The following is a 27,416-nucleotide window of genomic DNA, read 5'->3' on the forward strand; positions in this document are numbered from 1 at the left end:
ATTTCAAGGATGAAGAACTGGGCTGGTTGCCCCAGACACTGAAAGTAGTGACCATGTCTTCCTGTTTTTTCCAATAGTTCTTTTGTCAGTATTGCCATCATTCCAAACTTGGAATCCAAGCTAGCATTTGAGGAATTGCAGGTGTATGTATGCTCTGTGGTGGGAATTCATAAACTTTCACTTTATAATCTGGGGAAAGAGTACAAGGCAGAAGCTTTCTAAAGTCCAGACTGTCCACTGCATGCTTGTCTCAAATCTGGGTTCACTTATACATGGCAGGGGTTCAAGTGCACTTTCTGCTTTGGCACTAATAGTAAGTATTTCTATTTGTATATCCAGTTAACTGAACTCTAGCAAAGGAAGCACTGTGAAGCTCCAGACATCTCAGTCCTTTGTACGGATGGCAGTTTCATCGCTTTGCTCATATTATTGCTCCTCTCTCTCTTGCGCTGGTCTCCTGCAGCTCAGCCCAGTGCTCCACTGTAGATCTCTGTAACTGCTTCCATTGGTTGCTAGTTGAAAATTCTAGGATAACAATTAAGACAGTCATTATTCTGATTACAGGGGAAGGCCAGTTTAAGCACACTCTCCACTGTTGCTTAGAGTCTTAGCTGGGGTCATCCTTGTGGATTCCTGGGAATTTCCCTAGTGTCATTTTTCTCACTAGTCCTTTAATTGCTCCCCCAATCAAGATATCTCTTTCCTTTTTCTCCCTCACTGTCCTTTCCCCTCCTTGAGCTTCCCATTCCCTCATGTTCTCATCCACCCTCCCTTCTCCCCCCACTACTCCCAATTTTCTCAGGATATCTGGTCTGTTTCTCCTTTCAAGGTGGATCTAAGTATGTTTTTCTTAGGGTTCACCTTGTTACTTAGCTTATATAGGATCATGAACTATAGGCTCAATATCCTTTGTTTTACAGTTAGTATCCACTTATGAGTGAACACATACCAAGTTTGTCTATCTGGGTCTGGGTTACCTCACTCAGGATGTTTTTTTTCTAGCTCCATCCATTTGCATGCAAATTTCAAGATGTCACTGTTTTTTACCACTGACTAGTACTCCATTGTGTAAATGTACCACATTTTATTTAGCCATTCTTTGGTTGAGGGGCATCTAGGCAGTTTCTAGGTTCTGGCTATTATGAATAATGCTGCTATGGACATAGTGGAACAAATGTCCTTGTGGTATGAGCGTGCATCCTTTGGGTATATGCCCAAGAGTGGTATTGATGGGTCTTGAGGTAGATTGACTTCTAATTTTCTAAGAAACTGCCATTCTGATTTCCAAAGTGGTGTACAAGTTTGCACTCCCCCCAGTAATGGAGGAGTGTTCCCCTTACTTTGTATCCTCTCCAGCATAAGCTATCATTGGTGTTTTGATCTTAGTCATTCTGACAGGTATAAAATAGTATCTCAGGGTTGTTTTGATTTCCATTTCCCTGATGGCTAATGATGTTGAACAATTCCTTAAGTGTCTTTAAGCCATTTGCAGTTGTGAGAATTCTCTGTTTAGATCTGTTTCCCATTTTTTTGATTGGATTATTTGGTAATTTGATGTCTAGTCTCTTAAGTTCTTTATATATTTTGAAAATCAGTCCTCTGACTGATGTGGGGCAAGTGAAGATATTTTCCCATTCTGTAGGCTGCCATTTTGTCTTAGTGACTGTGTCCTTTGATTTACTTCTCAGTTTCAGGAGGGTTCTCCCAGTGTCTGTGCTACTGGTGCTATATTTAATAATTGGTCTCCTCTGCCCATGCATTCAAAGCTACTTCCCACTTTCTCTTCTATCAGGTTCAGTGTCTGGTTTAAGTTGGGGTCTTCAATCTAACTGGACTTGAGTTTTGTGAAGGGTGATAAATATGGATTATTTTCTCTTCTTTGAAAATCAGGTAGAATTCTGTGATAAAACCCTGGGCTTTTTTTGTTAAGAAGACTTTTAGTTTCTGCTTATACTTCATTAGGAATTACGGGTTTATTTAAATTGTTTATCTGATCTTCACTTAATTTTGGTAACTGCTATCTATCAAGAAAATTAACCATTTTTTTAGGTTATCCAATTTGGTCAAGTACAGGTTTTAAAAGTATATCCTTATGATTTTGTGGATTTCCTTGATGTCTGTTGTTATGTTCCACTTTTCATTTCTCATTTTGTTAATTTGGATATTCTCTTTCTTCCTTTTGGTTCGTTTGGACAAGGGTTTGTCTATTTTGTTGATTTTCTTAAAGAACTAACTCTTTGTTTCCCTGATTCTTCCTATCGTTCTGTTTCTACTTTGTTGATTTCAGCCCTCAGTTTGATTATTCTTGCAATCTACTCCTCTTGGGTATGCTTACCTCTTTCCATCCTAGAGCACATCTGGAAAGATGTGCTGTTAAGTTGCTATTATGAGATCTCCAGTTTTTTTTTGTAGGCACTTAGTGCTATGAACTTTCACCTTCGTTTCTTTCATTGTGTCCCATAAGTTTGGGTATGCTATGTATTCATTTCATTGAATTCTAGAAAGTCTTTCATTTCTTTCTTATTTTTGTCTTGACCCATTTTTCATTCAGTAGAGAGTTGTTCATTTTCCATGAGTTTATAAGCTTTCTGTTGTTTCTGTTGTTGTTAATATCCAGCTTTAATCTATGGTTGGTGGTCTGATAAGATGCAAGGAGTTATTTCAGTTTTATTTGTTCAGACTTTTTTTGTGTCTGAATATGTGGTCAATTTTATAGAAAGTTCTCTAAGGAGCAGAGAAGATATATTCTTTTGTGTTTGAATGAAAAGTTCTGTGAATATGTTGGGTCCATCTGTTTTATAACATCTGTCAGCCCAGTATTTCTCTGGCTTACCTGTCCATTGATGAGAGCAGGGTACTGAGGCTCCCACTATCAGTGTGTAAGAATCAATATGCGATTTAAGCTGTAGTAATATTTCTTTTGAAAAAGGGGGTTCTCTTGTGTTTAGAGCACAAATGTTAAGAATTGAAATTTCATCTTGGTGGATTTTCCTTTGATGAGTATATAGTGCCCTTCCCTATCTCTTTTGATCAGTTTTGGTTTGAAGTCCCTTTTGCTAGATATTAAAATGGCTGCACAAGCTTGCTTCTTAGGTTCATTTGCTTAGAACATCGTTTTTCCAACTTTTTACCCTGAAGTAATGTCTGTTATTGATGTTGAAGTGTGTTCCTTGGATGCAATAGAAAGATGAATCATGTTTTCATATCTATTCTGTTAGTCTGTTTCTTTTTATTGGGGAATTGAGACCACTGATATTGAGAGATAGCAATGATTACTGATTCTAAGAGATTGACCTGGTGCCCACATGGATCTTTCACCCCTATGTTCTAGTCTCTTTGGTGCATGAAGATACTCTGCCAGATACCAAAGGAGAAATGTGGATACAAACCCAACCACAAAACCCTTAGTCAACAATATTTCCTATCTGTCAGATATGCCACAGAACTTGTGGGAGTAGCCAAACTATGTCTGATTTAACTCAAGTCCCACTCCACAAGAGGGAGCCCATGTCCCACACTGCTTGGATAACCAGGAACCAGAGAATGTATAGTCCAGAGACCTAGGGTAAAACCAAACATGACTGGTCTTTAAAAAAAAGAAAGAAAGAAAGAAAAGAAAAGAAAAGACTCCTAATGATATTCTGCTATAGTCACAGATCAGTGCCTTGTCCAGTCGTGTTCAGAGAGGCTGCCTCCAGTATCAGATAGGAGCAGATGCAGACCCACAGTCAGACATTATGTGTAGAGAGAGTATAAATTGGATGTTTCCATCTGGTCCATCCCCTCAGAGCTCAGGGAATCCCACAGAAGATAGGGAGGAAAGATTGTAGGAGGCAGAGGTGATGGAGGGCACCAGTAGAACACAGCCTACTGACTCAACTAAGCAGAGCTCCCTTGGGCTCACAGAGACAGAAACAGCAAGCACAGGGTCTGCATAAGTCTGCACCGGGCCCTCTGTGTATACTGCGGGTGTATCTCTGGCTCTTTTGCCTGCTCTTGGGACTCTTTTCCTCCTGTTAGGTTGCCTGGACCAGCTTGGGGGGCCTTTGCTTTGTCTTATTGTATTTTGTTTTCTTATGTTTGGTTGTTATCTCTTAAAGGCCTGCTCTGTTCTGACAGTAGACTGAGAAGGAGTAGATCAGAGAAGGTGAGAGGTTGAGGAGGGAAGAAGGGAGGCATGGAGAGAGGGGAAACTGTGGTTAGTTAGGATGTATTGTATGAGAGAAGAATCTATTTTTAAATAAAAAAAATAAAATAAAAATGAATTGAAAAAGAAGAAAAAACTGTGATCTGTTATGGGGGGGCTATATTTAAATCAGATGCAGACCTTAAATATCTTATCATTCATCGTTAAGAAAACTATGTTCATCCTAAAGATACAACTCCTATGTTTAATTTTTTAGGACAAGATATAGAATGTTACTCCTTCCTACCTTCTCCATATGCACCATTACTTAAGAATAACAAACCTGATCTGGAGAGCCAGCTCAGTGGTGAAAGCACTGACTGCTCTTGCAAAAGTCTGCAGTTCAAGTCCCAGCACCTGCATGGTGGCTCACAATCATCTCTAGCTCCAGTCCCAAGGACTCTATTGCCTTCTTCTGGTCACGAGGGCACCAGGCATGCACATGATACACATGCATACATGCAGGCAAGATACCCATTTACATAAAATAATAAAATAAATTTTAAAAAAGAAAATTTTTGCCCCCAAGTTAAAAAAATTTTAAAACTTGGGTCTGTGGTAGGTCCTCTGTATACAAACTGTGGTTGTTTAGCTTGGGGTGTTTGTGGGAATCTTAACACTGGGAGAAGGGGTGCCTCTGACTCCTTTACCTATTCTTGGGACCCTTTTCCTCCTTCTGGGTTGAGTCATCCAGTTGTGATATAAGACTTTTGCATAACTCACGTGGTGGTGATGGTGGTGGTGGTGGTGGTGGTGGTGGTGGTGGTGGTGGTGATGGTGGTGGTGATGGTGGTGGTGGTGGTGGTGGTGGTGGTGGTGGTGGTGGTGATGGTGGTGGTGGTGATGGTGATGGTGGTGGTGGTGGTGGTGGTGGTGGTGGTGGTGGTGGTGGTGGTGGTGATGGTGGTGGTGGTGGTGGTAGTGGTGGTGGTGGTGGTGGTGGTGATGGTGGTGGTGGTGGTGGTGGTGGTGGTGGTGGTGGTGGTGGTGCACTCCTTTAATCCCAGCACTCCTGAGGCAGAGGCTTCAGGTCTTTGTGAGTTCAAGGCCAGCCTAGTTTACAGAATGAGTTCTGGGACAGCCAGGGCTGTTATGCAGAGAAATACTGTTTTGATAAAAAAAAAAAAAGAGGGTGGGAGGAGACAGGACTGGAGATACGGCTCAGCAGTTAAAAGCACCAGCAGTTAAAAGCTCTTCCAGAGGACACAGGTTCAGTTCCCAGCATCCACATGGCAGTTCACAACTGACTATAATTCCAGAGATCTGACACCCTCACACAGGCATACATACATGCAAAACACCAATGCACACGAACTAGAAATAAACAAATTAGTTTTAAATGTTTTTTTTAAAGACGTTTTACCAAGTCTTATTGCACCTTGTTATGCTGTGTTCGGTTGATATCACTGGGAAAGCTGCTCTTTTCTAAGATAAAACAGAGGAGTAGTGGATCTGGGGGTGGAGAAGACTGGGAGGTGTGGAGGGAGGGAAGGCTGATGTCAGAATATATTGTATGAGGGAAGAATAAATTTTAAAAATGAGAAGAAAAATGATTAGGAAACTAGATTGTAGCTATTGTGACCCTTTTCTGTACAGAGCAAGATAATGGCTTTAAAAACCATGTAGTTCATCTTCCTCACTTGAGATTCAGAAGCATGTGTGACGTTTAGAAGCTGTGGTTGCTTCAACGTGCTGCCTAAGGGTCCTGTTTGCTTTACCTTTTTAAGTAATGGAACTTATTTGGTATTTAATGGAGTGACTCTTTGTGCTTTTATTATCCTTTATTAGAAAGATCTTCCTTGTTTTTAACTTCATGGGGCATTCTAATAAAATGTGTTTCTGTTACTGGCTTTTCTGTTGTTTATGAATAGACTGTCGGTATAGTGTGAATGTCTGTGCTCCTGCCTCCAAAATTCCCTTGTCGAAACCTAACAGCCAATGAATAGGCTTCTGAGCTGGAAAACTGTCATCAGGTAAAGTGCATGCCACAAAAATGTGAAGACCTGAGTTTCGAACCCCAGAACTCATGTAAAAAATGAGTCTGTAACTGAGTATTCCTGGCAGCAAGGTAAGAAATGGAGATATGAGGATTCCCAGAAGCTGACAGGGCAGTTAGCCCGGCATCCAGCGGCACAAGAGAGACTCCCATCTCAAACAAGGTGGAAGATGAGGAACAACATTCCATGTTGTCTTCTAACCTCCATAGATGGACCATGGCACATGTGTGTCTACACTCACACAGAAACACACACACGGGGTGGGCGGAGAAAGGGGAGGGAAAAGAGAGATGTGCTTTCTGCTCTGGAGCTCTTGCTCTCAGATGCTGTTGCCTTCTGCTTTGTCAAATGGCCAGCTTACCCAGCTGTGCAAACACTGCTTTTGAGGGCCACTCTCTCTGAACTCTAAGACCTGGTTTTTGACCACTCTGCTGACACTCAGTGCTTTCCTTCACAACACTTATAGGAACTGCAATTAAATATTTGCAGAATTATTTCTTAATTGTGTTTAACATTTGTCTCCCTGCCAGGCTCAAGGCAGATGTGTCTTTCAGGTTCACTATTGTGTTCCTATTACATAACACAGAAAGTCTGTGATCTAAAAGTTTGCCAAATATTTGCTGAAAGAAACCCTAGACCATTATGCCAAATGGCAGTAACAAAATCCGATAATCTTGTCAGAGAAATGTTAAGATGGGGTCTTAGGTAAAACCCTAGGGGAACGTATTTGGAGTGGGGGAGGGCTTGAGAAAGCATACTTTTGGCACAAATGTATAAGCCAGTGAAGTCACAGGTGAGAGTTAAAGAGCCTGGGAAGTAAACTTATTTAGCAGTCATATTTAAAGTCTTGATTTTTATCCAAAGTGAACTGAACAGGAATGGGAATGTGTAAAAATTTTAAACTGTGCCATTGAACAAAAAATTCAAAATGTATATTTTCATAGATTACAAGTTAAAAGATGTAGTTGCAACCTGTGTTCCCTGATAATTTATTTTCTTTCAGTGCGGTCCTATTTATGCTTCTGTAGGGCCAGAGTAAGAATGAGCCAGAGAGGGACAAAGGCAAATGCTCAGACACAAATTTCAAAGCAAACTGTGGTAATGTTAACCTGAGATGAATTAGTAAGGGCAGAAGGCAAGAGAAAGCTCCAGAAGGTAGACCCTGGTGACTATTAGGTAGCTGACTCGGGGAGGAAAAGACGATGTTAACCAACATACTCACCAGACTCCAGGCAAAGACAAGAACTGGCAGCTCTTAGTGGGATAAAAATGGCTGTTACTTTCTTACTGTGTACTATGCACCAGGTGCCGTTCCGAGCGCCCTGTGTATAGGAACTCATAAGACCCCAGAGTTAAGGGCTGTGATAAGAAGGCTGAGACTCAAAGAATTTAAGGGACTTATCTGTGATCACATAAATATTAAGTTGGCACAGATGGAAGAGTGGATTTAAAAGGCTGGTTTTCAATAAATTCAGTGAATTTAATATAGAAACTAAGAAATACCAAGATAAGATAAATATAGACTCCAGACTCTGGACTTCTTAAAAGTGACACTTTTTCAATAAGTCCTCAGTTAAGTGTGGGACTTCACAAGCCCTTCCTTCCCTTATACACACTGGAATTTGGACTGATTTGGTCATGTGCAGGCCTAGGGTATGCGGTCGTGACTGCTACAAGTTGTTTTGGAAACGGCTCCATCATTCTGACCAACAATATTTCAGTGTCAGATATCCACTCCCTCTAGTTCTTACCATCCATCCACGCATCTCCCATAATTTGAAAGAGTAGAGAAGGAACACAGGAGGACTTGGAGAAGGGAGAGAGGGGTGGAAAGGATGTAAATATGTGGCTCACATACAAAATTCTCCAAAACTAAACAAATGTAAATTTAAATGAAAACATGCACAAAATATTAAAGGAAAAAGAAGTTTATGACTATATAGTGAAGGATATGCCCTGAAACTGGCAACAAAAACGTCTATCCAAGGACTGTAAAATCTGACCACTAAACCTCAAAACCTGAGTCTGAACCCAGGCACACACCATAGAGAGAACAGACTTTTGCAAGCTGTTTTCTGACTTCTACATGCACACCATGCATATGCACCTACACACACTGATATATAGATGATAGATAGATAGATAGATAGATAGATAGATAGATAGATAGATAGATAGATAGATAGACAGATAGATAGATCCATATTTCCTATGCTGTATAAAACAGCTTTGGGGTCCTAAAAACAATTTCCATTCAAAAGACCACAAAGGAGGGGATGAATATGATCGTTATCCATATCAGTACAGTGACATACATAAACAAAAATACCATAATGAAACCTCCTATTTTATACACTGAATAAAAGTAAGAATAAGAAAAGAAAAGGAGGCAACAACAGAAAGCAAAAGCTATGGGCTCTCTCTTACACATTAACACGGTACAAGCTAGCTGGAGTCAGCCATGCAGAGATACAGAATATAGCTAAGAAAGCTTACTGTAGAGAAGACAGCATAGAGCAGTAGAGATTTGACTTGGTCAGCCTTGGGCTAGTCATATTAGTTCTGAATTGCTGGGGCCTAGTTAATATGAGGGACAGCTGGATCCACACTTACCTCCTTGTGATATTCTATGCATGAAACCCTGAAAACTGTTATAAGGCAGATCAGAAATTTTACTTATTGCTATTCTAGAAAAAGTTACCATAGAGAGAAAAATCCTACATTTGTATCATTTATCTATTTTTCTCTTTTTTTATTTTTCTAAATACTGCATGAGTCTCAAAAGATCCTTGAGACCATGGAAAAGACCATTAGCTGCCTTTCGTGATACAGTTCACTCACAGAAAGCTCCCCTGGAGGAGAATGAGGAGAACAAGGAAATACTGGTACAAGGTGAAGAAAGAAATGATGGGCAAAGTGAGTCTTAAATAAAGAGGAAAAATAAATAAAACGAGTAGCAGCAACCCTGCAAAACCTGAATGCTTTCCTTTAAATTATTCCTTTTGAGGAATAATTTAAGCTTGGGATAGCCTGCTTCGTACACATGTAATATATAAAAGGCCCCCAAACTGCTTTTCTGCGTGACTCCCTCCCTTGCATCCTGACTCACCTGCATAGCTTCTGAGACTATTTTCCTTTTTATTAACCACAGTCCTGTGTTCCCGTGACACTGGAGAAAAAGCAATAGTGTGTATAGAGTTTTCATTTGCTTCCTTCTGCCCTTTCTCCAGACTTCTCACACAGGTCAGAGGTAGGCCAGCCACTGCACCAGAGTCTGTCACTTACAGGATAACCAACTGCCCCTCAGTTTTCTTGCACTGAGGGGTTTCCTGGAAGAGCTGACAGAGGGACAGATGTGGAATAACTGGGCTGGTTGCTCAAGGCAATATGTGATGGGAAAGGATTTCTAGGTATAGCAACCTCAAATGGCTGAAGATTCACTCCTGATATTTATACTTCCTGTGTTTCCTACTGTAAAAATCATATTATGAGTATAAAATCTCATAACTCATAGGCTTCTAAATGTATAAAAATTGCTTGCCTTATAGTTTTAGGACCTAGGAAGAGTTCCAAGATATGGCATGTTACAAAAGCAGGGGTTCAAGACTGTTTGCTAATTCTAGACTTAAAACAGTGGTTTCTATTTTTGCTGCAGATTTGGGTCACCTGAAGGAACTTTCCGCAAACACTAATATCCAAGCCTCACACAGACCACTTAATATAGAAACTGAAGGGGGAAGGACAGGTTTCAGGACTGTTTAAAAGCCCTCATGTATTATTAATATACACCAAGATTGAGGATTATTTTTCTTTCTTTGTTCTAACAGATTTCATGTGACACTTACATATATGTATATGATGTATCTTGAACATGCAGCCCACATTGCTTCATGTGTCACCCCACTGCTCACTCTGTCCCCTTCCTCTTTGCACCTAGTTCTCTTTTCATGTCTTTTCTGTTTGTCTGTTTATTACGCAATGGGTTTCATTAGGGTTGCACACAGGAGCTTGGGTACAGAGCTATTTACAGAACATGGGCCCTTTTCCAAGATTTTTAAGAGCAGGTGTAATATAATCAGTCTTGCTTTGTTCTTAATATGTCAAAAATGCTCATGGACTACTTAACTGGCATGAAGAACCATCAATAAACTTTGAGGAGAAATGCCTATCCCCCTGGGAAACGACAGAGTGACATGTTCACCCCGAGCTGTTCCAGTTCTTGTCTTTCCCAGGCTGATCCCATCCTAACTTTGGAAACCTCATGGTTTTGCCCTTCCAGCTGAGCTACCCTTTGCTGGGTGGGGAGATGTTGTTCAGGAGGCCATTATGTTCTCCCTGTTGATCAGATGATACCACCCTAACTCAAGTACCTGCTCCATGGCCTAACTGTCTAATCCTGTCTGCTCTTCCATGGTTGTGCTGAGAGTTCTCTCTATAGCAGGCCTCCTGGACAAGGAAGGGAGCCTTTACTCTACTAAAATGCAGACACTTTCATCACTGCCGGGCCATCTCACTGCAGTCCTTCCTTGGGCCTTTTCTAATATGGTTACTCCTAAATGTTAGCAAAGATGCTCTTTGCGTTCATGGCTTAGATATGAGCACTAAAGCTGCATTTCACCACAACATCAAAAACATGTGGGATATAGGTATCCTTGGCGAGCCAAAGTAAGCCTCAAAGTAAAGTGTTATCCTTCCCAGGAGAAACGCAGTTCTCACTCCATCGTCAGAAGCTGGAATCAGTTGAATAGTTACTCTTAGAGTGGTAGACATTGTTTTGGTTCCAACTCCAGTGATAAAGGTAGACTATCTTCAAAGGGGGTGTTTTCCAATTGTTTGATAAACAAAAGTCTGAGCACCATGCCCACTATATAGAAGATAGGAATCCTGTATCTGGATTTTCATTATTTGAACTGTGTGAACTCACCAGAAAACAATATCTGTGTGGAAGGCAGATAGATATATTCTATAAGAAATGTAGCGTAAATTCCTTGTTCAAATAACAGATTTTGCAATGAGGCATAAAGGAGAAACTTCTTCTGTGCTCATTCCTGAGTAAGCTACTAAAAGACATAGGGCATATGAACATAGTGTCTCACCTCAAAGCCAGCTAAGACTCCTAGCAATAATGGATATGTAGCCTGAACTGGCCATCGCCTGTGACCAGATTGGTGCTTAGCCCTGTTGTCACAGGTTTCTGTCCTGCCTGGTTTCTGTCCTCCCACCAGGTCCCACAGCCATTTAGCCCCAAAGAAATCACAGAGAGGTCTATATTAATGATAAACTGATTGGCCCATTAGCTCAGGCTTCTTATTAACTCTTATAACTTACATTAACCCATTATTCTTATCTATGTTAGCCACATGGCTCAGTACCTTTTTCAGCAGGGCAATCACCTCTTCCTTCTTCTGTGGTTGGGACAGGACTGGGGAGGAATGGGCTTCCTCCTTCCCAGAATTATCCTGTTCTCATTGACCCACCTCTACTTCCTGTCTGGTTGTCCTGCCTATACTTCCTGCCTGGCTACTGGCCAATCAGCATTTATTTAAAACATAATTGACAGAATACAGAATTGTCCCACACCATGGCCCAATTGCTTTCAGAGGGCTTCATCCAGCAACTGATGGAAACAGATGCAGACCTACAGGAGTTTAGGGAATCCTATGGAAGAGGGGGAGAAACTATTATAGATGACAGAGGGGCCAAGGACACCACAAGAAAACCCACAAAATCAAATAGCCTGGGCTCACTGGGGTATACAGAGACTGAACTGACAACTAGGGAGCCTGCATGGGACTAACCTAGGCAGAGTGCCTATATGTTACTGTTGTGTAGCTTGAAATTCATTTTGCACACTAACTAAAAAACAAAATTTTAAAGGATTAATGGTTAAAGGTAACAAAGACACAAAGACTTTGATATGGCATGCCCCTCTGTATGCTATGAATATGTTTTACTACCATTGGTTAACAAAGAATCGGATTTGGTCAATATCCAGGCAGAATAGAATTAGGTGGGAAATCCCACCTAGATAAAGCAAAGATAAAGGGAAAAAGAAGGCAGAGTCTGGGATACAGTAGCAGATGCTAGAAAAGCAAGAAGAGAGGTAACAAGACACAAGCCTCATGGTAAAATATAGAATAATAGAAATGGGTTAATTTAAATTGTAAAAGCTAGTTAACAATAAACCTGAGCTAATAGGTCAAACAGTTTGTAATTAATATTAAGTCTCAGAGTAGTTATTTGGGAACTGGCAGATGGGAGAGAAACCTCCAGCTACAAGACTTGACATTACTGTTCACTGTAAGTGGTGTGATTGAAAAATATATTACTTCCTGGAACACTGGTAAGAGTGTACACACTGTAATCAATTACATAGAAGAGATATTGTTTCTAAGCATGTAGACAACAGTGTGACTAAGTCAAGCTCACTCGTGTACCCACCACCTCCCTTTTTATTTTGTAATGAAACTGAAATTTATTCTGTGAGCAGTCTTGAACAGTACATCACCGCCAGTTCTGTGGTTGTCATGTGGTACAGGAGAGCTCACAAACAGAAACATTGTTCCCTCCAGCCAACATCTCTCTGCTACCTCTCCACCATCATCATATTAGCCCTAAAATTATCTGCAACCATAATGTCTAACTTGAAAAAGAAATTAAAGAAGACCATTAAAATGAGGAACTATCGTGGGAAAACCAAAACATATGGTCAGTTGTGTTAATAAGAGAAAATAAGGAAACTCAGCCCCAAACATAAACACAAACATGTTTAAATGACACAAAATATGAACCAGCAATCAATGACCCCAGAAAGCAAAAACCACATTTGCTATCATGTGGAGCCTTCCCTCTCTGTAGATAGGAGAAAGAAGTGAGGAGCCATAAGGAAATTAATTTGGAAAAATCTCCTTGGCAAGAAGGGACATAAAGTACAAGTTAGCTGGAGTTTTCAAGGAGAGTAGCACAAGAGATCTCCATGGCTGTGACAGAATCAGCAAGAGAAGTGGTTCAAAGTGTGACTGTGAAGGAGGCCAGCGCCTTGCAGGGCCTCAGGAGTGATGGACAGACTGACTTCATTAACACTGAAGCCTCTGTGTTGACGATCTCCTCCTAAGTGCAGTGACTTAAAACAGGAAAGACTCAGTCCCTTGGAGTCTCCAGATGCTAGTTCCAGTTCTGTGAGGAGGGGAGCTCACCTTACTATACAGTGTGACTCTATCAGTGAAAAAAACTGCATGCTTCATGCTGTTCACTGAGGGTACAGTTTCTCATACCTTAATGTGGTGGTTTGAAAGAAAATAGCACCCAAAGGGAACAGCACTCTTAGGAAGGGTGGCTTTGTTGGAGTAAGTGTGGCCTTGTTGAAGGAAGTGTGTCACTGTAGGGGTGGGCTTTTGAGGGCTCATATATGCTAGAGTCATGCCCTCTTCTTGTTGCCTGCTCAAGATGTAGAACTCTCAGCTCCTCTCCAGCACCATGGTGACATACAGATTAATAGAGATGGGTTAGTTTAGGATATGAGTTAGCCAGAAATATGCTTAAGCTATTGGCCAAACAGTATTGCAAATAATATGGTTTTTGTGTGATTATTTCGGGGCTGAGCAGCCAGGAACAAACAAACTAGCAGCCTTTTTACTACATAGCAGAATCTGCTTTTATCCCCAAGTAGAAGAAACAAAATCAAACAAAACAATTTCCACGAAATTGAAGTCCACTCTTTATCTAAAAATCAAACAATTTCAGGGAATCTTCACTGGAACCCAGGATCAGGTTGATTCAAATGCATATAGTCAGCATATCTACCCAAATGCAGATTTCCACCAAAGAGCCTAAAATGGGAAGCTTGCACAGTGAAATGAGCCAGTGCCTACCAAACACCTAAACCTTAATGAAATCATTGCAGATAAGCAACAGGAGGCTATTGGCCTAGGAGAAGTCCTGTCTATATTCACAGATTAGTCAGATTTCCTACCTGTAATTACTCAAGAATTTGTTAAGAGATATTCATTATCTTTGCTGCATTATCCAACACTCTGGTTCTCCTATCATTCTGCTGCTTGGAAGGCACCTTTACACACCGTGGAGGGCCTATGCAGTAAGCAAACTCAGATAGGCAAATGGGAATGAGTTACATCAAGGTAGGAGGGGTCAGCATAGGTATTTAAGAGTGACTGGGTCTAGAGAAGACTGCTTTACAAAAGTAAGAGACGACAGAGGCACACTTCATTAGCAACTACTGGTGTCTGTGAAAAGGAAGACGTGGATAGCACAAGAAAGTGTGGCATGGCTTGGCTTACCCTCTACCTTCTAAACGTTCTCTGGGCTGTGGCAGGAACCAGCACCCGAGCCCAAAGCTCTTGCTGTGAGTATGGTGATTGTTCCGATGGCAAAGACACAGCGATCTCAGGCACAGTTTTACTGATGAAAAAGAGGTAGAACAGCAACCGCTACAGAAGTTCTGAAGAGGTGGGCATAAGTCAGGGATAGTGGCATGTTCATCTTTCATGACTTCCTAGCCTAATTCTCTGAGAGTCAAGTCCATGTACTTTTTATGGAGAGAGAGAGTAAATCATGATGCAGGAATGCTGGTTACTGGAACAAGACAGATACTTAGTGGTAACTATGACCACACAGGAGGTTTGAATATTTGCTGAGCAGAGCATGCCTCAAGTCATCAATATTCTTCATGGAAGAGCAGAGGGAAATGAATGCAAAAGAAATGGATGACTTCTAGGCAATGATGAAAAATCATGTGAAATATTTCTGAGCTGTATTGCTTAAAGTTAGCACATTAAAAAATCACTTCAAAGATAGAGATTGCTGGAGACGAAAGGAGCCTCTAAAGAGAAATGTTGACACGTTCTGCATTTCTCTTCTGTCACTCGATCCTCAAAACTCTCAAGTCTACTGCTAAAAGATCTAAAAGACACAGGAATTACACTTCTGAGAAAGGGGATGAGGACTGGGGGGAATGAGGAATGAGGGTGGGGGTGTGGCAAGTGACTTTCCTTTTCTCAGCTGTCCCCCCAGAACAGCAGCCCTGGGTCGATGGCCTCCAGAAGCTCATGGAGCGCTCGGTGATGAGGTCAGATTTCCCAAACCCCAGCATCCTGATTGCCATGAATCTGGCCGGCACCTACAGTCCGGAGGCCCAGAAGAGCCTGACTAATGAGCTCATGAGCACTGACAGTGCAGGTCAGACATTGGAGACCTCCCTCAAAGCCTACCACACACAGGCTCCCCCAGACCCCGGGTCTATGTCATTCACCTTTCCCTACACAGCTGCAGACGTCTGTAACTAAACGTATGTGACATCAGAATTGTCATGGAGGAGGACAGGAACACACAGGGAGCTCCAGACTCAGTGCAGAAAGCAGGGGCTTCTGGTTTCAAATCTGCTGCTTATGAACAAGTCACTGGATACCACTTTCCTTGCCTCTAAGGACAAAAACAATAACGACAGTGACAGCAACAACAAAGTCTAGGGTCTATTCACTTCGCATGAACTGCGTCGAGGTTCACTTTCTGCCTGTATGTTTCCACAGACTTTCGTGGGGTTTCTCCTTTCTTTTCTAAACAGACAGCAAGAATTCTTTTCTTAGCATATGTTAATTATGCGAAATAGTTTCATTATACAGTCTGTGAGTCGTACAGAGAACACTAGATTCAGTGTTTCCTCAAAGATTTATTTCCATATTTCTTTTTTTTTTTTTTTTTTTTTGGAAAAGAGAGATTTCAAAATGACGTGAGTGCACTACTTAAAACCCAAATCCTGAACTTGAGGCTCTGGCTATGAGGCTGGGAGATGCTGTGTATGGTGGCATACACCTGGAACTCCAGCACTCAGCAGGGGATCTCTGTGAGCTCTGGCCAGTCATGGGTACAGAGTGCCTCAAAAATTAAAAGGGGGAGGTGGTGAGCAGCAGCTGAAAGATGGGTTAGTGAGGTGGCTCCGTGGGTAAAGGCACTTGTTACAAAGACTCGATGATCTGAGCTTGAGCCCCAGAATCCACAAGATGTTAGAAAAATAACTGACTCTGCAAAGATGCCTTTTGACCTCCACGTGTGTGCTGTGGCTTGCACACACATACACACATGCACGCGCACATGCTTGCGCAAACACAGTAATAATAATAACAATAAATAAATAGTTGAAGTTTAAAAAACAAGTGCAACACTCAGTCTAGTCCCTGGGGGGCTCTGCCTGGGAATGCCTGCCATCGTCATTCTCTTCTCTTTTCCATAGACCTGACAAACGGGCAGCTCGCCCTCACCATTATGGCTCTCAGCTCCTCATGCCGGGACCCTGGAAGCAGAGTGCCCACTCTGCTAAAGAGAATGGAGAACTGGACACCCTCAAGTAAGACCTCGTGGGGAGGGAGGGGAGAGTGGGGGCAGGGTTCTTCCTGCGAGCTTTTAACCCAGAAAGGAAAATTATGGAAGTGGGAAGAGTGAAAAGTCAGGGAAGAGGCACAAGGCCACCTCTGCTCTGACAGTCCCACCAGTGAGAGACTCACTTCTCAGCCAAAACCAACTAGAGAAGCCAACTCCCCATGCATGTACCGGGCAGCCACCATCCTCCCAGAGCCAGCACTGTCCCCCCTCTTCAGATGCCAGATGACATTCTTCCTCTGAGAAACACTGATGTCATCCTTCGCCAATATTGTCTCTTTTTATGGTGACAGGTTTCTAGAGATTTCTATTTAAAAGCCCCGCTCTTTGCTACTCAAAATATCCCCAGTGTGGTAAGTGTTGATCTAATGACGGTTCTCTATTGTCTTCTGAGGCCAGGGTGATGGTGCCTCGGGCTTCTATGGGCCCAGTCTGGCGATCCTCGCACTGTGCCAGAAGAACTCAGAGGCAACCTTGCCCATAGCAGTGCGCTTCGCTAAGAACCTGATGAGGGCGTCCTCCATCGGTGTGGGTAAGTTGAGACTAGCAGACACTGACCAAGGTGAGAGCATCAGTGTCGCGGTAGACGAGAGGTGGTGATGGAGGGGGAAGTAAAGAGGAAGAACCTTCCATGGAGGTGGAGCTGAGCCCTGCAGTTGTGGGTGCGGGGAAATCATTGAACAAATGTTTATTGGACATATGAGTTAAGGGCAGACTTCCACTGGGAAAATAAACCGGTCACAAAAGTCACAAGTTGTCTTCAAATATAATGGAGATAAAGGTCTTGCCTCACCCCTACCCTGCACTCCTTAATTTGTACCAATTCTCCCAGACTCTGAACTTCAAGATGTTTCTCCTTTTTCCATCCACATATCCTTCCTACAAACAGCTATTTTCTGGAACCAACCGAGAGAACTTCTTGTTCCTCTCTTTTACCCACGCTGGGCTGCTAATGAATGAATCCTTTCCCTCTGGGATGTTTTTTCCTTCTGTTAGCCTTGCTGTGTGTAATGATCTAACTCTGTTGCGCCCCTGCATGGACTCACTGTCGCGGTCCTCTGCCCCTCTCAAAGCAACATCTTCTCTGGTTTTCCCCCACTTCTGTGGGCCTCCACAGCAAGGTTTGCATCCATCATAGCACCCTCACTGGAGCTATGAGACTCTCCAGTGAGCTGGGGAAGGCGGTGAGCTGAAAGCTGCCTTCTCGATAGCGTTCCACTTGCTCTAGGCTTGTCAGAACTTGCCCATTTGGCCCACACACGTGTACCACATGCAAATAACGGAAAGTCTCTGCGCTGAGTGCTATGATGGATGCATGGAGCCCAGGAACCACACATATGACACAGCATGCTGACAGAGTAAAACAGGCATGAACCACAGACCATAAACCACAGACCGCTGTGCTGGGAAGACCAAAATGCCTTCACTGAGGTGTGAACGTCTGGCATCTCAGAAGCTCAGCACCGAGAGGAGAGAAGTGGAACTGAATGCACCGTCGTTTACACTACTTAAAGCTCTAAAGTCGGAGCTGCTCAGCTGTGTTCTTTTAAAGTCTGGCCCTGCTGCTTACTGGCTGTGTGGCCTTGGGCAGTTGCTTTACTGTTCTGAGCTCCCATTTCCTCACCTCTTAAATAAAGATACTTATAGGTCCTGTTCATGGGTGGTCCCAAGAACTAAAGGAGGTCCTGTAACTAGATCACAGTGAGCAACTGGTGAACACTGGCTATGCTGGTGATTGTAGTGGGGTCTGTCTCTCCTCTGCCTTCCAGATACTGGAGCGGTAGCAACCCTGGCCCTGACCTGCATGTACAACAGGATTCCTGTAGGCTCTGAGGAAGATTACAGAGAGCTGTTCGGTGAGACACTGAAGGTTCTCGTGGATGATATCAGCTTGAAGGTCAAAGCGGATGGCATCATCGGAGACACCTACAGCACTGGCCTTGCTATGCAGGTAAATGCATCCTATATGCTCCTAATCTAGGCCAGAATAACAAGCCTGAACTGTAGGACTAAGGGACTTCATGTCTACTAACATGCCTGCGAAAGTCCAACTGATGTGATTTGGGGTCAATTCCTTAACTACCTTGCCTCAGTTTCTCTACTAACAAAATGCAGGTATATGCTAGCTCATGGATAAAATGTGAAGATAAACCTAAAAGAATTCATTCTTCTTTCTTGGAAAAAATGAAACAAATTAAGAATTTTGAGGGTTTATTACCAATAATAATCAGCTTACTAATAACAATCATACACTATCGAAAGTCTGGTGCACACATACTGATATGAGAGTAGCTCTTCCAAAAGATATTCATATTTTCTGCTTCAAACTTACCAGGAAAGTGTCCTTTCTCTCCTACTTAACCTTACCCACAAAACAATGGCTTGTATTTAAAATGATTAACATGAGTAATCTAAAGATGACTCTTTCTGTCTCTGTCTCTCTCTCTCTCTCTCTCACACACACACACACACGCACACACACACGCATGCACGCACGCGCGCACACACACACACACACCAATGAATAATAAAAGTCACCCAGTAAACAGTGGAGCCGAGTCTGAGAAGCTGAGTCCTGAGTCTGAATCCATCTTATGCCTCCCTCTCATACCTCCAGGCTTAGATTAGGAAAGATGCTACTTGACAGCCCCTAATCCACCACCATCTTCCAGCCCCCGGTGACTAGAGCAGGAATCCTCTATGGAAAGCACAATGGTGGAGAGAGCTTAACAACTAGAATCAGAAATTATAGAGTCACAAGCGGTCAAATCCTCTAGTCCATAATGAGCTATTAATGGTCTAAATATCTTGGGAAATTAAGAGAAAACTTGCACCATGAACTCCCAACCTCAGAAACCCCAGGAAGGGAGAGGGCTGGAGTTACAATGTCAGCCCTAAGCTTTGTGTAGCTCTCGGCTACTATTACAAGGAAATCAGCTCCCAGAGCAAAAGAGATACTGGTGTGGGTTCTCTCCACACACTAAAACTAGGAAGAGTCCAAACAGTGTATGTAACAGTCAGTGTCAAGCTAAGAGTGAAGACAAATCACCAGTCCAAAATACCAGAGGTGGGGGTGAGAGAGCAAAGCCAGCTTCTCCATCTCAGTCACTGGAATTCTGTCATGAAACAAAACCATTTTCCCACAGCTGAACCATACAAAAGCATACCCAGAACTCACATCTAGAAATTCCTGCAGAAAGCAGGCAGCCTGAAGAATGAATTTAAGCTGGGTTTGGCAGGGTTGGGCCACATGCTTAACCTTGTCTAAGGGGTTTTGACTGTTCGAGTGCCAGATTAAACAGGTTAGCAGATTTAGTGCACACTGTTTACCTTGCTGATTCCACTTAGGAATTCCAGTTTGGATTTTATCGCTTTCTAGGTATACTCTGGTAGATTACACCTGAGAATAAAAGCTTTTCCTATCAAAGGGTAAGACCTCAGCCATATCCAGATACCACTTACCATGTAGATTTCTTGTTACTTAAGGCACACTTCTCCCTACCTGCCTGCTAAGGAGTATCTGCCTGGCGCCTCTTAGACCAAACCACCTTGTAAAGCGGCCTCAATGGGTAGTTACGATCTGCATTTGCCAAAGTTATCAGGGTGCCCACACCTGTCACAAATGTTTTCCCTAGGCTTTCCCTAGCTGAAACAACCATCTCAGACTTCCCTCTGCCGCCAAGTTTCTCATTCCAATTTCATGCAAATTTGTCACTAGCCAACAAAGCCCATTACCATACTTGGTGCCTCTAGTTGGCATAACTGTAAAGGAAGGGAGGATGCAATGACAGTTTCCACATCATGTCTTGCAAAATTCTTTTCCACACTTGGCCAATGAACCCTCAAATGATAGGCCTTCTAAGGACAAGCCGGACTTGTACTTTCTAATTTACCCCAAAGATAGAAAACTAAACAAGTATAAGTGGATTGCTTGGTGTGCTAGACTCATTTTGCAAGTACCTGAAGCTCCATTTTAAAGATGGAAATTTAACATTTCACATACCTGGGTGTGTCCAAGGCTAGATGAAGTGGTTCCAAGAATAACCAGAATAAAAAGGTCAAATGGGGACATCGGGGACCACTATTAGCTGTCTCTCATCACTGGTTTCCCCCACTCTCTCCTGCTGTGTGGTATGTAAAATGGTCAATGACAGCTTGGTGTTTCCTCATACAGCCCCAACTGAAATACACAAGCAAGAGAAATGGTTTTCTCCTTCAGCACTGGAGTATCAGGGAAGGACTGACTGCTGCAGGCACCCACCACACATTGTTTTCAAGCAGTCCAGTGAAACCCAGGCCATGAGGGTTGTGGATGGAAACTGACTGACAGGCCTATGTAGACATAGGCTTTGGGAGAAGTCCTCCAGAAGGTGTGCCTGACAACACCAATCAAAACCAGTCTACGCATGTGCCCGTCCAGCCTGCCCTAGACTACAGCGCCTTCTGTGGTTTGCTTTGTTACTCCTGCTCCACATCCATACACCGTCCACAGCCATCTGAGTGCTATTTCCTGGCTCTAGTCATTGACCAGATCATTTTTCTGTGGCTATTTTTTTTTAAAAGAATTTATCAGTGTTTGTTCCTTTAATGATTTTATTTTGTCTTACGTGTATAGGGTGTTCTGCCTACATGTGTGTCTAGACATCATAAGCATGCCTAATCCCTGAGGAGACCATACATAAGAGGGCAAGGCCATAAGAGGAGGATGGATCCCCTGGAACTGGAGTTACAGATGTTGTGAGCTGTTTGTTGTGTGGGTTCTGTGAACCAAGCCAAGGTCCTCTGGAAGAGCTCCTCCTTACTGAGTCATCTCTCCAGCCCCAACATTGTTTATTTCTTTAAATAACATTTTGTTTCTTATTGTTAGACAGAAGATTGTGCCCACACCTCATGCATGTGAGGCAAATGCCTTGCCTCCACACTGTACCTCCAGTCCTTCTCCATCATGGGGCTGACACTGTGGAGGACTGTGCTGCTTCAGTTTGGACTATCATAATGATTAGCGATCAAGTTCAACCCCCAAGAGCCAACTTCCTGCCATACCTAAGCTCTCCTCTCTTTCTCTCTTCCTGCCCATGCCTGCCCCTCTCTCCTAGGCTCTCTCGGTGACACCTGAGCAACCCGTCAAGAAGTGGGACTGTGAGAAGACTATGAACGGGATCCTCAATGAGATTAAGCAGGGCAAATTCGAAAACCCCATGTCCATTGCTCAAATTCTCCCCTCTTTGAAAGGCAAGACTTACCTAGACGTGCCCCAAGTAATTTGCGGTGCTGGTAAGAACTTTTCAATGATCTCCCTTCTTAGGTCATAAAGTTGCTACTTACAGTACATTGGCATGTGGTTTGATGCAGAGTGGCATATAAGACTGTTTTGTCAATTCATCCCAGATAGGTAGATGACTGATCTCCAACCCCCAATCATGTGTGCTAGCACACAGCCAAAGTGCCTAGCCTTCAGAATTCAGCTACTCATACTCAACACCTACTTTAAGAAGGTAGATGGTTCGTGGTCACAACAGGAAGCTTCACGAATTTGACAAATGTACTGCCAAACATCACACATGTCTTATCTGCTCTTTATAACATCAGAAGACAGACATATAGGCAAAACTACAGTCTTTACAGTAATGAAATCAGTATTAATAGAAATCAACATCATCTACATTGCAAAAACAAAACGAGCAGAAGGAAGAAGGAGAGAAGACTAATAACCAATTGTTGGTTTTTATCTGGAGGGCTTAAAAGGCATAGATGAAATTCACCCAAGCCTTAAGGATCTAACAATGACAGCCTGACACTCAGAACAGCAACAGGATGAGGTAGAAACCTTACATGTTACTTTATAACATTTTTGTATCCAATCAAATACAACACTGAAATACTTGAAATTCAGACTGCCTGTACAGAGCCTTTCTAAAACTTCTGTCACTCCAGAAGAAGTCTCTGAAATCAACTCCTTCAATTCTTCTTTCCTTATCAAATCCTTCCTCTTGCTTTCACTAGCTTCATATAAGCTCCTCACAGACTTCAGTGCCAAGTCTACAGGGGCCAAACTCAAGCAAACACACTGCCATCATCTGAAACATTGCCACCTTACCCTCACTCCCTAGCTGCTTCCCATGGACATCACAAGTTTAACACCGAGTCCTTGCCAGGATTCTAGAATAGTTGTCCAAGTAGTTTGTTAAATAACCTAAAGGTTACTATTTTCTTGAAATCTTTTCTGGAATGCGTTCCCAATAACAGTCAAAGTCTTTCATAAACTGGACCTTTTTGCTCCTTGCAGATCATGAAGTGTCACCAACTCTAACTGACTATCCTACCCCTGTCCCCACATCAGCATCTAACATTAACGTCATATACACCATAAACAATCAGCTGAGGGGAGTTGACCTGCTCTTCAATGTGACCATCGAGGTCAGGGTGAAAAGTGGATCTGTGCTACTTGCTGTCCTAGAAGAAGCGCAGCGCAAAAACTCCATGTTCAAGTGAGTGGTGCCAATGGTTGCCATCCCCAAACCTGACTCAAATTCCTATATTCATTCTCATTCTCATTCTCTCTCTGTCTCTCTCTCTCCCTCTCCCTCTCCCTCTCCCTCTCTCCCTCCCTCCCTCCCTTCCTCCCTTCCTCTCTCCCTTTCTCCCCTACACCCTCTCTCTCTCTCCCTAAGATCACATAACATGTAACTAATAGAGTTCAGAGCTAACCATGGATTTGACTGTCTTTGAAATTCATGTTCTACCCACTATCCTGTTAGGAAAGAGTAGAATATGGAAATGTCAACTGTTTGCAAAAAAAAGAGGAAGCAACAGGGGAAGATAGGGAGGTCACAGGTTAGGAGTCAAGGGACCATGCCAACTCATGGAAAAGAAAGGAGGACACTAAATGCCCAAGCCCTCTGGATATGCTTTACAAGTTCAGCATTTAATGTTGTCTGATTTTTCTTCCGTCTGTAAATATAAAAATGACAGATGATACATCATAGAAACTTGGAGAGGAAAAAACGAAAAAACCCACAAAGAATAAATTGCCTCCACAACCACAATATAATCAGCTATTTAATAATCTGGTGGATTTTTCTATGTGTACTATAAACAGTTATGATTCATCATATTCATAGGCTGGCATACACTTCTTTAAAAGTTGAGTCCTTATTTTTTTTAATTTTATTTTATTGTAATCAAGTGAGGAATACATATATGCACCTATGGGGACCAAAGACACCAGCTCCCATGGTTCTTTGTATACGGTCCTCTGAGAATCTGGACATCACTAAAGTTGACTGATAGTAGAATACATCCCCCAAATCCTCATGTGTACTGCCCTCTATGACGGCTACTCCTTTTATTGCTATGCAATATTTTATAGGGGAAAACCTTGGACTCTGAGTCATGGAGCTGTATGAATATAGAGTTCAAATGTTTCATTGTTCATACATGAAGGTACCCATTAGTCTGGAGTTCTCACCACACCAAACAGAAATAAACCCATGGAATCTGGCAAACATGTACTGTGCAAACTAAATTGTCCATTCTAAATAATATATCCATAAAACATGACTATCGAAAAATGGAAATACCTATCAACCTACTCAAGTGAAAAATATAAAGAAAAACTCCTTTATCTATTAACTGAAATTCTATTTTAAATGGCATGATTCTAAACTCAATCAATTGCATTTTCTCTTTTGAACATTATTTTTATTTGCTCTGTAAAGCACTTGAACATCTATCCTTCCATCTTGCCTTCTGTTGCCTGACTTCGACTGAGTGGTACTACTTACATTTTATTCTTAGATTTGAAACCAAAATGACATCTTGGGGCCCTATGGTCTATTCTATCAACAATATCGCTGAAAATGCTAATCAGAAGACATACTGGGAGCTCCTTAGTGGCAAAACACCTTTGGAGGAAGGTAAGGAAAGCAAAGGAATGTGGTTTTCTTCCAGTTGGAAGGCTACATTTACTAATTCTTTAATTAATGTACTCGGTGAATGTGAAACTGTATGTGCTTATAATAAGGGTATACATTAGGAGCTGAGTATCATATATAGTCATAAAATAAACATTCCACAATTATTAGTGACTCTTTTTACAGGAATGTAACTAAATCCAAGAGATGTGATGGGAATTTTATACACTGGTGATTAACCCCAAGTAACCAATAATGCATCAGTGTAGCATTAAGGAAAGGAATAAAGGTACTTCCCCCTTGGGGCCATTTCACCGAGAGCAAGTCCAGATTTGAATTCTCTACTTCATCAGACTTGTGTCTTCCATCCTTTGTCTTTCTGTTGCATGGGTCTGAATCTGTGCCTGCCTAAAGAGGGCTGTCTTGTTGATCTGTGTGGTTTGTGTGTGCTGTGTATCTGTCGTGTCTCTGTCTGTGTGTCTGTCCCTCACAAAGGGCTTTGCTCTGTCTTTATTGAACAGCACAGAGAGCGTCACGTGGGGAAAGAATGGGGCACTTTACAGAAACATTTAGCGGTGTTACAAACATCAGTGTTCCGATTTCATAAATGGCTGCTTTCAGACTTTATGGTAGGATTAGGAAGTCGCTTTCAACTTCTGTATGTGATGCTTTCAGCAAATGATACATATGCATTGTTCTGGGTGAGAGGCTTGCAAGAGTATATAACTTAAGAACTTAATATTATGGCCATGTATTATCATCTTAGGCTGTAAAAGTTGACTACATGAGAAATTCAAGGCAAGTATGTTGATTCTTACACTGTTCTCAGAAAAGGAGGCTAAGCAAATAGGCTGAGTACTTAGTAAGATAACAGTCTTAAGTCTTAAGTGACCACAATTTGTACTATTAAAGCTAGCGGTGAGGTCCAGCAAAAATTCCAGTCTCTTAGAATGCAAGAAATATTTCAGAATATTTCATCACCATGAGATGTCAAAGGGACCTATATAAAACACAAGACTAGAATCTGACAGAACAAGCAACGAAGTCCAGGTTTCCAAACATGAGGACGTGAGCTTTCTAATACAGCTTCAGCAAATATAGCCCTCGCCACCTGCTTAGTCCCTCGCAAAAGGGGTGTCTGTCACTGCATCTATGTGGTAAACATGGCAAGAATGAAACTCGGACTCCAGCAAAACTGAGTATTCCTGAAAGATTTGCACAAATGCTAAAACATCTTCCCACTTCAAGAGCACCAAGGCATGGTTTTGCCTAAGGATCATGTTGACCAGGCACTGATTGTTAGCATGAAGAGGACTGTAAATCCAGAGCCACAGGAGGCCAGGGCTGTATCGTGAAGGCTCCATTCTCCAGGTTTACCGTGGGAGAGCTATTTTGCTTGCCATCTCCCATATAGTTAGGAAAGACTGGCCAGTCAGAATTCATGAACTGCAGCAACAGGCTTTGGAGAAAGCGCTTCTCATAGTCATAACCTACATACACAAGTAAGGAATAAGTCTCTGTAGCTATAACATGGAAATGCCGTTCCTTGGGTTGTTGTAAGGACTAGAAAAATTGTTCAAGATTATTAACTATAATATCTTTTGCAGATTACGTGTTCAAAATGCTGCTGTTATTGTCATTTCTCCCACTGCCTTTAAAATTTCAGAATGATTTTTTGAGATCAAGGTGGTATTTTCATTTTATAGTTCCTTTCTCTGGAAGCAAATACAGTAAAAGTAAAGATAACAGATTCAAAAACATTTTGGCACAAGATTGTCCTACTTCCTGTTGCTAGAATACCTAAAAGATAAAAGATATCAACACCATCTATCCTTGTCATGAAAGGTTCTCAGCCTAATGCCGTTCCTGTTTCTTACAAAATCTCCCAAAACTAAGTGAGATTCTTCCCTAAATACTTTGTGTCATTTATTGCATGGCTCCTAGGTGCCAGATAAATCTTCTAACACTAAAGATAACATTTCAGAGAGAATATTTAATACAATTTTCTACATGAGAGAAAAGAGACTTATGGGCTTACCCCCAAAGACATGTTCCATAAAGTGGAAACCTAAAGGTAGTAAAAGAGAAATCCATAGACATGTGTAAAGCAAGATAAAAGCAAATACAAGCGGCAAATAAATCATCTGCCAAACAGAAGAAGACGGGGAGGGAAAGTGCCAGGCCACCCATTCGAGGGAATGGAGAGATGGCTTCATAGTTAAAAGCAGCAACTGCTCTTGCAGAGTCCCAAGCAACCATATCACGTGACTCACAACAGCCTGTAATCCCAGGTCCCTCTTCTGGCCTCCACCAGCACCTTTATACACGTAGTGTGCATACATGTGCACACACATATACACACACATAATAATAATAATAATAATAATAATAATAATAATAATAATAATAATAATAATAAATTTTTTAAAAGAAAGAAATTCCTAAACAGGGCTAGCAAGAGCTGGTAAAGACACCTGGCACTAGGCTTGGTGACCTGAGTTTGATTTGCGGGACCCACATGATGGAAAGAGAGAATCAACTCTCACAAGTTGTCCTCTGGCCTTCACACGCACACAAATAAAGTAACGACAATAAAAGCATTTTAAAAGAAATCCTTAAACATCCCAAATTCATATTCCTACCCACGTCCCCCACGGTGATCTTACCCTCTAACCAGCTCAATGGGCTGACGTCCTGGCATGGGAAGTCGACAGGCCCCACGGCATTTATTATCCTCCGCCTCTTTTCAGGAGTTGCTTACTACATTCCCTTCAACAACGAGCACATCACAGCCAACTTCACCCAGTACTGAGGAGGAGTCTCTTCTGCTGAACGGGACCAAAGGATAAGGAGTTCTTAAATCTCATTTCAAATCTATGCCAAGAAGAGTGGATGTTAACAACGCTACTCTAGTCCTGATATAAAAAA

General features: G+C 42.1%; 2 protein-coding genes across 2 annotated transcripts in view; one reads left to right on the top strand and one right to left on the bottom strand.

Annotated features, from left to right (window-relative positions):
- Oosp1 (oocyte secreted protein 1) overlaps positions 1–27,416 on the bottom strand; it is a 56,875-nt gene that overhangs the window by 24,423 nt on the left and 5,036 nt on the right. The gene's annotated exons all lie outside the window — the stretch shown is intronic.
- On the top strand, positions 14,467–27,300 carry Cblif (cobalamin binding intrinsic factor). Its single transcript, XM_075973550.1, has 9 exons — positions 14,467–14,545; positions 15,202–15,378; positions 16,430–16,543; positions 16,970–17,107; positions 18,345–18,526; positions 21,672–21,849; positions 22,862–23,063; positions 24,373–24,491; positions 27,239–27,300. Exons 1-9 carry the CDS (start codon positions 14,467–14,469, stop codon positions 27,298–27,300), a joined length of 1,251 nt encoding a protein of 416 aa, XP_075829665.1.

Source organism: Microtus pennsylvanicus, chromosome 5 (assembly GCF_037038515.1).
Source record: "Microtus pennsylvanicus isolate mMicPen1 chromosome 5, mMicPen1.hap1, whole genome shotgun sequence".
NCBI classification, from domain to species: Eukaryota; Metazoa; Chordata; class Mammalia; order Rodentia; family Cricetidae; genus Microtus; species Microtus pennsylvanicus.

Coding starts and splice junctions, on each gene's coding strand:
- Cblif (XM_075973550.1), top strand. CDS start 14,467: ATGGCTTGGCTTACCCTCTACCTTCTAAACGTTCTCTGGGCTGTGGCA. Junction 14,546..15,201: donor CCGAGCCCAAAGCTCTTGCT/GTGAGTATGGTG, acceptor TCCTTTTCTCAG/CTGTCCCCCCAGAACAGCAG. Junction 17,108..18,344: donor GGCGTCCTCCATCGGTGTGG/GTAAGTTGAGAC, acceptor TCTGCCTTCCAG/ATACTGGAGCGGTAGCAACC.